This window comes from Suillus plorans (assembly GCF_016647745.1).
Source record: "Suillus plorans strain S12 chromosome Unknown HD556scaffold_9, whole genome shotgun sequence".
Lineage (NCBI taxonomy): Eukaryota > Fungi > Basidiomycota > Agaricomycetes > Boletales > Suillaceae > Suillus > Suillus plorans.
In genome coordinates, this window is record NW_024537393.1 from 293,538 (window position 1) to 303,985 (window position 10,448).

General features: G+C 46.4%; 2 protein-coding genes across 2 annotated transcripts; both read right to left on the reverse strand.

The window, feature by feature from the left end:
* Positions 1–660: 660 nt before the first annotated feature.
* On the reverse strand, positions 661–2,766 carry HD556DRAFT_1230517 (vacuolar DHA amino acid exporter; the record flags this gene model as incomplete). The annotated part of the gene is made up of 10 exons (XM_041297359.1): positions 661–801; positions 856–988; positions 1,040–1,173; positions 1,227–1,318; positions 1,373–1,486; positions 1,543–2,075; positions 2,127–2,233; positions 2,298–2,431; positions 2,486–2,552; positions 2,608–2,766. The coding sequence occupies 10 exons, from the start codon at positions 2,764–2,766 to the stop codon at positions 661–663; spliced, it is 1,614 nt and encodes a 537-aa protein (XP_041164256.1).
* A 4,495-nt stretch (positions 2,767–7,261) lies between these two features.
* HD556DRAFT_1286912 (vacuolar DHA amino acid exporter) lies at positions 7,262–9,462 on the reverse strand. Its single transcript, XM_041299345.1, has 10 exons — positions 9,270–9,462; positions 9,150–9,216; positions 8,962–9,095; positions 8,799–8,905; positions 8,225–8,748; positions 8,054–8,167; positions 7,912–8,003; positions 7,725–7,858; positions 7,541–7,673; positions 7,262–7,480 (listed from the first exon to the last, which is right to left on the reverse strand). The coding sequence occupies exons 1-10, from the start codon at positions 9,387–9,389 to the stop codon at positions 7,337–7,339; spliced, it is 1,569 nt and encodes a 522-aa protein (XP_041164257.1). The 5' UTR covers positions 9,390–9,462; the 3' UTR covers positions 7,262–7,336.
* Positions 9,463–10,448: the final 986 nt, after the last annotated feature.

Here is a 10,448-nt window from a genome sequence, read left to right on the forward strand (position 1 = left end):
GTGGCAGTATCACGTAGTCGGGCTTCAAGCTTGAGATGTTGATGATGGAAGGAACACTCGGTGATTGACAGGCTTGCCAGTGGATAAGCATGGCGTTCGAAGCAGGGCCAACCGGATATATTACTAAGACTCAGATCACTACTTACAAGAATCATTACTTAGATGCACATTGACCTGCAGTGCACCGCCTCCCCCTTTGATTTTAGAAGAACATATGGGTAGTCGACATTAATATTGTGTCTTTTCTCAAAAGCTTAGACTAAGTCAGGGAGGATTTTAATGGAAGAAATAATATCGTATATACTGCGGAAACGAGTTTCATACCGTGACTGTCAGCTGTTCTCTTTTTCTAGCTTCGTCGGCTACTGATCATCATCGAATCTCGACAGTCCTTGGATGATGCGAAATTATCATCACCTCTACCAGAGCACACCTCCCTTCACATCAATCACATCGCAAAGTTCAATAATCCTCCAAAGAATTTCTGATGCATAATATTATTATGTAGTCGAAGCTGGTGAAGTAGATTCTATGCAAATACATGATGTCGACATGATATGTATAATATTACAGACTTGACTTGATTTCCTCCGAGTCGCTTTATTTAATCATCGAACCCTATTGAACACCCGTCTTACCGATAAAAATAATAAAGACCCTCTAATTCCCTGATTTCAGCTCGCGCTCCTCGCTTTCCCTGCGCCATGATTCACCCTTCTGTAACACCAATAAAACGAGCAACTCCATCCCAACCAAGACGGCAGCCCATGCCGTATACAATCCCCCATCTCCTAAAGCATCCTGCCGAGCTGACATCAGAATTTGTGAATCCCAACGGGCATTAAGGAAACTCACTTGTAGAGGTACAGCGACCAAAACCGAAACAAAAGCTATGGATCCTCGGAATGAGCTGTTGGTCGCCACCGCTGGACATGAGCGACCAGGGTTGGCATCAACGAGGTATGCTAATGTGCTGGTATACATCCATCTGGAAATATATGTCAGCGCAACTACGAGTGTGAATAATTGGTCTACCGACATGGAGGAGAATCCGATAAGCACGAGCAAGATGCAAATGACGGCGACATTGACATGCTTTTCGCATACCCAAGCATAACCGACGACAAATGGAGGTAGCCACAGCATCGCCAGTTTCGAGCTCTCTAAGCGCATCTTCGAAAGACATCAATGAACAGTTCTAGTGCGGGAGTATAAAAGATATTTACTTCTGCTTCCCACTTTCCTCCGTTCGCTTCCGTCATCTTCGCAAGCACGCGATCGGACCAACGCCCACTAAGCACGCTCCCAAAGATACTTCCTTCATAGGAAATTAGCCATCTGGTCACAATCCACGATGCGGGAATTGCCTCACCTATGCCCAAGCAAAGCAAAACCAAGCCAATGGGAAATGCTTTATAACCATATGTATTGGCGAGAGTGCGAGAGCACGTGTATGAAAGACAATATGTAAATCCGAAGACGAGCCCTTATCCCGAAGTAAAGTCAATAACAACGTTTACAGGAGGTCAACACTTCACTCACCATTAGCGATAAGAATGACAACATTGTTCTTCCGTGACAGGATTCGAAAGTATGGTGGAAATGGGTTGATGTCCCTTATCGATAGTTTGACATCGTCTAGCCCTGGCGTAGATGTTATCACTGAGGTATTGTCTGTAACACTTGGCGTTTGAGGCTGTTTCTCGATATCCTGGGGTTGTGTTTGGTCCTTGCCGGATTCGTGCCCGTCGATGATAGATCCGTTTGGACTCTGAATGAGTTCTTTGGAGGTAACAAGTCGTTGTAAAGCAGAGCAATAGGTGAGGCTCCGTTCACGTCGGTATGTGTCCTTGAACAGGATGAGAAAGGACATAAAGATGACGACTTCACAGATCAGCAGGAAGTAGAAGCTTGCGCGCCAACCGAAAGCTTGTGACAATGAACCACCAAGTATAGGACCGATTGCAGGTCCTAAGAGAGGCGCAGCAAAGAACACGCCCATCATGGTCCCTCGTTCATGAGTGTCATATATGTCAGCCAGGGTCGCAGCTGAAATAGCCATGACAGCGCATGATCTGCAGAAGAGGGTGTCAATCAATGACTAAGCCTTTTTCCTGAATGCTCACCCCGCAGCCTGAACTGCTCGCATGCCGATCATCACATTGATGGTCTGGCAAAGCGCCAACGCAGCACTTCCTACCATGAATAAAGCCGAAGCCATCAAATAGACAGGCTGTGATAAACAAAAATCGTATTCATTAAGCAGATCAAGGGAGATGTGCCTATCATAGACCAACCTTACGACCTTTGATCTCACTTGCGGCGCTCCATATTAGAGGAAAATTCCCCTGTATGATTAGGAACGCCGCCAATGTCCAGCTAATCTGGCTGCTTGTCGCATTCAGATTTGCTTCTATCAATGAATTCGAAGCTGCAAAAAAATATCAATATAAAACCATTCATTATGAAAAGCCATGTGACAAACGATTTTGAATGTTAGAAGCTGATGCAGACACCATTGTAGCCAGTGACACGATGCACAAAGTTGTGGTCTACAGATTTTACAGCTTCAGGATAGTCACAAAGTGCATGGTAAGATACACGTACTTTTCTAGCATAACTCCACTGACGAGGGTCGTCACTCACTGCGACATGTTCTATATCGGTTGAACTAGTTGTGCCTACGGACGACTCGACATCAGCATCTTGGCGCAATGTTGTGGGTTCCGGCACGGAAGGTGCGTCGGCAACAGTTGGACTAGCCATGAGTCAATGATCGAAAGGACGCGGCAGGGAAGTTGTGGGCTCTGACCCAAGATGCATGGCCTTTTATACAGTCACTAATTACCGTGACAAGGTGAGCTTAAACTCTCCGAAGGATGTTGCAATACCGGTACGGGCCGAGTACGTGTATGCACTTTTCCGTGACTGCGATGACGATAATAACCCCGGCTACTAACGGTCACATATGTCAGAGATCATTCCGGATGAAGTTGCTCCCTGTTCCGAAGGACGCAAATTAATTCCTTCTGCCGTACGTGAGTCTGCATCAATCGATCTATTCTGTTCCATTGGAAACTCGAGCTTTTAGGTTTCAGGTTGAGTCAGTCAGCACAATAAACCTTGTCCGATGACCCCATACTGGTATGGTGCCCATGGGTCAGGTTATTCGGATGAATTAACCCTATTTAAACCTATGAGTTTTATTAATATCAATGCTCTTGACCTCGTGCATATTAGCAGTACAGCTTGCAGTGGTTACCAAAATCAGCTGGCTCCGGCAGATCAAGTTGTCAATTACATATTACATAATGAACAGCATTCGGGGGAAAAGAGAAAGGGTAAGTATGCCATAAACAATAATCTGTGACTTGGGGATTATAGTGAAGATTGGCAACCGAGCACGTACCCTGTGTCATATCTTTCTACACGTTTTTCTTCCTTGTATATGATCGAGCTCCTCGGTGCGGTGCGGATGTAATTTCATCATTATTAAGAGGATTCGGCAGGTTAACTCTGGGCCTCTGGCTGTATATTTTCCGCTTGGGTTTCGAGTCGAGTGTTCCGAATAGCCAGACCGTGACTACAATAATAAATGCATTAAAATATGAAATGGGACGAGAAGAGTGAGTCGCCACTGACAGGAAAAAAAATGAAACCAAAGGGGATAATGGTTCAGGTGGTCCAACGTTTGCTCAATCAGTGTCGAGCCAAAACCCGAAGACCGTCAGCATCTGGGTCAGGCGATACTATTATGTGAGATCGAACTTGGGTGATCTGATTAGTGATGAGATGAAGTAAAAAGCCTAAGCGAACGCATAATAGACTGAGGTTGGTTAGGTGCAATGACGAGGCTGTGTCAGTATTCACATGATTTTGCGAGGTTTGTTTTGAAGTTACTCGCTACGGGAAAGTTGGTGATGTTGTGACCTGTTAGCATCCGAAATAGATCGACTCGACTTAGTAAAGGTTGGACCCCGTAAACTCTGTCGGAGAAAGGCTTAGCTATGTCGTCGCCTCGGGCCATCAGAGCAGCGTATGCCCCCCTTCGCGCTCGTCGTCGAGATCATTTGCCTCGTCTCTATCCATCAGTCGCCACGACCTGGCACCTTCGTATCCTTTCTTCAGTGATTTCCACTGCAGCCTGGATTTCATCTCGTACTACATGCTACTGTACCTACTACTGTCTACATACATGTTCTGGTGTTCATGATTTGTATATTGCATCCTCATCTCGCTCAGTAAACCAATCACATGAAACTTTGAGTTGGTTCATGATTGAAATATGTAAAGAACAAAATACTATCCAGGAGAGGCTAGCCGCTACACCACACAAGTTCTGTGTGGAAGAGGGTAAGAGGAGAGGAAGCCCATTGGTGTACAGGGAAATGCTGCCCAAATGAATGCGCCCAATCATAAGCGTCGGTGCGGTGAGTGCAGTCGGGTCCATCCGTCAGTACTGATGTACGTCACGGTAGGCTGTCGAAAGCAAAAGTGCGCAGAGGGGTTGGGAGTAGCAGCGGCGGTTTCTGTTGCGGCAGCGTCAGAGCTAGCAGCACCTAGAGTCGGGGATGCAGATATTGAGTATTGGACGGGTAGCTCGGGGATGCATCGATGAGCATTGAAGAGAGTGACAGCCTGAGCGCAGAATAGGTATGCGCGAGGGGCCGAGGGCAGTGAAGGAAATATGTTTACCGAGCGGTGGTTGAGGTCTTTGCCACATGCGAAACCTATGTTTCCCATGTGTTTCCTACCCTGTTGGGAACCACATCTAGCTCTTGTTACGACATGCATTAAGTCATGAACATATGGGCTCAGATTCAAAAAGATTTCGCTTCAAAAAGATCTATAGGCGAGTGCTAACCACCAAAGGCCGGTCCGGGAACGTTCTGCCAGAAGATGGCAGTACCGAATAATGTGCTTCAAGGCGAGTTTGAGGCGAGTATTATTATGCATAACTTCCTTCAAATCAGTCGCTGTGCATCAGAGAAAACTGTGCATGTGGACTAACTATTCTGACTTATCTATGAATGCGCACTGGTTCTCATAATAATGAAGGAGCGACCAGCCGCATATCTTCCTTTAATACAACTTACCGGTTGGCTGAAGTGCCGAGCTCTGTCCACAACATTAACGTTAACACCGTGACTCAGACCGATCGAGACTTTCACTGACCCCAATCATAGTATGTGGCAGTTTTTTGGACCATCATGAGCAACTGAAGCCAATTGGCAGATCAGGTCTCTCCAGTCACCAGTGCGCGAACGCTAGGCGAGTAGGAGGCTCGATGGAGCGAAGCCGATCGGCCGACTATGCCGAGTGACCAGTGACCCTGTCACCCAAAAAAGTAAAATAGTTCTGAAACTTCTATGTCGAACAACGGAAATGAGCTCATTTCAGAACTCGGTCTTGTTTTCCGATTCCTCGAGCACTTCTCATGAACTAATACAAATTTGAATAGCAAACGCAAGGCATTAATGTGACGAGCCGCATCTGCCAAGCCTCATCAGGTAAGTGCCGGGGGGCAGAGCGGGAAAGCACATGTCTTTCTATCACATTCTATGCGAATAAGTATTCGTGATGGACCCATTTGTTTTGAGTCCCGGTGGGCGACAGCGTTGTACGAGGTGGACTTAGATCATTGGACATTGTACGAAGCCTGGTCGGTGTTGGGTGTTAGGAAGGATTGCAGGAGGGATACCGCGAAGGAGCGATGGGATTCATAAACGAGATGCAAGTGCTCATGATCAAACACACCAAGCGTTCACTTCCCACCCGACATCTTACTATATGCCTCGAGGCATACTTTCCCAACGTAATTCCCAATCAAGGTCGAGCGAATGACCCTCGCAAATCCAGCACCATACATCGACACTCCAACCTTCAATAGCCTTTGGACACTCCAGATCAAGCAGACAAGCAAACAGATGTACTCTCCGCCTGGCCAAATGTTGATCTATGCTAATGCTCGTTTCTCCGCAGTGCATGTCACAGAAACCAAGTCCCTACAAAGCAGTGTCCGCATGCCTGCCAGGGGGTGCCCGCCTATCATCAAATACAATCTAAGGCCCCGGCCAGTCGCGCGAAGCATCTTGATAGTGCGTTGGATAGGATGAGTGTGAAATGGTCTGACCCCAGACGTTGGCTCCCTTGAGCGCGGTACCGCTGTCTTCAAACTCTAACAAGTAGGGTACGTCACTATACTGTCATGTTCGAACCTATGTACCTCGTACCTCATTTTGCACTGTCAGGCATACTATAATCCAGTGATTTCATATGATTCATGTAGTCCGCTTTTCAAAATGCTTTCCCCCTTGACACTGTCTCAATACCATAGCATCTCATGTTCTCAACTTCGAACAGACTCTTCCTCGTGAGCGAATCTCGGCCATGCCAGATGTGCCAGTGTGAAAGTGGGCAAAATTTCGGATACAATCCATTGCGCCTTGGCATTTTCGGCAATCAATGAGATTTTCACCAGGTCGAAACTATACTAGTATGTGATCAAACCAATAACGCAATAACGAAGGGATCGCACGGCTAGTCGTACATACAACAATGGTAAAGGACAAAACCCGTCCATCAGAGAGCCGATGAGTCCCTCGAAGGGTGCGTTACGTTGAATTCAGCCTTTACTAATAAGTGAACCGGTGAACAGATGCAGAATGATATGTAAGGCAATATAATGTCGAGAATTCACTGATGGGCCACTAGTAGTATTACGTCGTAATACATCACTTTATATCACTTTTAGCGTGATGAATCGTTCCCCGCATATTCAAGTTGTCATGTAATGGTATATGACTTTCTCGCCAATCCTTTGATACGGCCCGCCCGTCGGCCATGGTATTTCGAAACGGAGAGGAGGTGCCACTGAAAGTGGTGACATCGCAACAAAAGGTTAAGCAACCTTGCGGTGGCTTTATTGCGTTAAGTCCCGCAGGGATCAGATCAGTAAAATGTCATTAATTGCGATGGTGCGCAAGAATAAGGGTTGTAATTAATATGAGTTCGGATCCCTAACAACTCTTCGGGTCACTCACGACTCAAGTCTTCAGCCTTGCATTTGCATTTTCCCCCTCATCATGACTATCAGATGCGACCTCGCAATATTCGAGCATCACCTTACTAACGTAGGTAGGTGCTCACGATTGGAATATATACCCCTGATGGCATCATTCATTTATGTTCTTCCGCGAGTACTTTGCGGATAATCGGTTACTCATAAACACTCTCGGTTTAAAATTTAATCACCCCCTGACAATGTATATAAGCATTGTGTCAATTCAGCCTCTAATGTAACCACATCTTTCTAGTAAATCTAATCGTGATGCATTTATTCACGTAGTATTTCACGCTCACGTTCCTCACTTTCCCTACGCCACAATTCTCCCTTGTGTAGCACCAACATAACCATCAACTCCATCACAACCAAAATACCAGCCCACGCCGTATATAATCCCCCATCGCCTAAAGCATCCTGCCCAAGGAGCAAACTAGCATCAGCATGTGTGGGATACAGTAAATCAAGGAACCTCACTTGAAGCGGTACGGCGGTCATAACCGAAAGAAAAGCAAGGGATCCTCGGAACGAGCTGTTTGTGGCAACCGCTGTGCTCGAGCGACCTGGGTTGGCGTCAACGAGGTATGCTAACGTACTGCTATACATCCATCTGAAAGTAGATGTCAGGGCAATCACAATAATAAATAACTGGTTCACAGACATGGAGGTGAATCCAATAAGAACGAGCATGATGCAAATGACGGCGACATTGACATGCTTTTCGCACGCCCATGCATAACCGACAACGGACGGAGGTAACCACAGCATCGCTAGTTTCGAACTTTCTAGGCGCATCTTGGAAAGACGTCAAACAAGAGTTCTAGTGTGGAAGTGTAGAAAAGATTTACTTCTGCAGACCACTTTCCTCCGTTCGCTGCTTTCTTGCTCGCAAGTACCCGGTCGGACCAATAGCCACCAATCACACTCCCAGCGATACTTCCTTCATAGAAAATTAGCCACCTGCCATAATCCAGGGGGTGAATATCTCACCTATGCCTAGGCAAAGCAAGACAAAGCCAGTGTTAAACGCATTGTAACCATATATATTAGCAAGAGTGCGGGCACACGTGTATGAAAGGCAATAGCTAAATCCGAAGACGAGGCCTTATCACGAAGTGGCGTTATTAAGTTACAACATGGAGAGACCAAATTTTCACTCACCATTAGCGATGAGAATGAAAACGTTGTTCTTTCGCGACAATATTCGAAAGTATGGTGGAAAGGGGTTGATATCCTGTATTGATAGTCTCAAATTCTCCAGCCCTGGAGTAGAAATTAGCACCGGGGTCGCGTCTGGAACATACAGAGACTGAGGCTGTTTTTCGATGTCCCTGACAGGTATGCTGGAGTCTTGCGTGGTGCTGATAGATTCGTTTGAACTTTGGACGGGTTCTTTGGAGGCAGCTAGACGTTGTAAAGCAGAGCGATATATGAGACTTCGCTCATGTCTGAATGTGTCCTTGAACAGGATGAGGAAGGACAAGAAGGTGACTACTCCACAAATTAACAAGAAGTAGAAACTCGCGCGCCAGTTGAAGGCCTGTGACAACGACCCGCCGAGTATAGGGCCCAGGGCGGGTCCTAAGAGAGGTGCGGCAAAGAAGATGCCCATCCTAGTCCCTCGCTCGTGAGTGTCGTAGATATCAGCTAGAGTCGCAGCTGAAATAGAAATAGCAGCGCTTGATCTGCAAAAGAGGGGATTAATCAATTCTCGAGCTGTTGCATGAATACTCACCCTGCAGCTTGAAGTGTTCGCATAACGATCATCACTTCAATAGTCTTTGAAAATGCCAAGACAGCACTTCCTACCACAAATAAGGCGGATGACACCAAATAGACAGGCTATGACGATCGAGCGCGTTCATCAAGCAGGTCAAAAAGTGTACACCTACACTAACCTTACGACCTTTGATTTCGCTTGCGGCACTCCATAATAGAGGAAGGTTCCCTTGTACGATTTGGAACGCCGCTAATGTCCAGCTAATCTGATTGCTTGTTGCATGCAGAGCCTCCTCTATCAGAGAGTTCGACGCTGCGAGACAGTATCAATTTTAAATCACTCATTAGGAGAAGACATTCGACGAACGATTTTGAATGTTAGAAGCTAACGTAGACACCATCGTAGCCAGCGACACAATGCACAAGGTTGTCGTCTACCGATGTAAGGGTCAAATTGACTACAAAGTGCATCGCGTGATACACGCACCTTTCTAGCAAGACTCCACTGACGGGGGTCGTCGGTAACTGGAACATGTTCTATGTCAATTGCAGTATTTGTTTCTTGGTGTGGTGTTTTGGGTTCGGACGCGGCGGTTGGACTAGCCATGACTCGCAAAATTGGAAAGATGGGGTGACAGTAATTGATAGACTCTGACCTCAGATTGATTGCTTCTTATACAGTCCAAGGGGCCACATGGATCTCAGAAAGATATTGCGATTCCGGTATGTACCAAGTACGTGCACGCACCCGTGAAGATAATCCTAACCTGGCTGGCCTCATGGCAATGGTATTTTTGCCGATAGAACGATAATCACTGTTCGAAGATCTCAGTATGGTACGAACTCACACGAGAATAGAAGCAACGTTTCCAGGCTGGCATAGTACATAAACAACACCTCCTAGGATGTGAAGGCAAAATAGCCTCCCAGATTCAAGGTTACTCGAATGAGTCGACCTTATCTAGATGTATGAGTTTTGTTACCGCTCTTGACGGGGCTCGCCAAATTTGTCACACTCTTCGACTCTGGCACCTGCTAACAGTCGCGTAAACATCTCGGTCGAAAGAAAGGGGGGTAAATGATAATCTGCCAATGAGGTGAAAGAAGACGGCGGGATACTGGTGTATTAAAACAAAGGAGAGTGCAAAACAATTGAGCACGATACCCTGAGCATCTTTCTGCGCCTTTTTCTTCCTTGTGTCGAGTTCCTGAGCGCAGAAGAAGTTCGATGTCACGTAATAAGATAGCTCCGCTTCACCCGTGTCTTCCCGATCTCCGGCCAGGGTTTGTCCTGAACTTTTGACTTGATCAGTATGTTTGTGAAGTTCTCCTGCCTGGCTTACCCACAGCTACGGTTTTATCATTTGAAATGGAGCCGAGAACGGTTGTCGCTGAATGTGATGAATGAAACGAAATTCCTAGGTAGGTGTTGCTCAACCCGAAATCCCGAGGCGCTGGATTGTCCGATTGTCCGAGAACGGATAACTTATCTGAAAAATGGAATGAAGAGAGGAAACTGTGCGAATGAAATACAATGAATGATTGGCCTGAGGTCGTCCTGGGGTGCTAACTTTATGTGCAACGACGAGGGTCCGAGGCACGCACCACAAGGTTTTGAATTTCCTTGCTACTGGACGATTTAACTATATCATTGCTGCCGGGATCT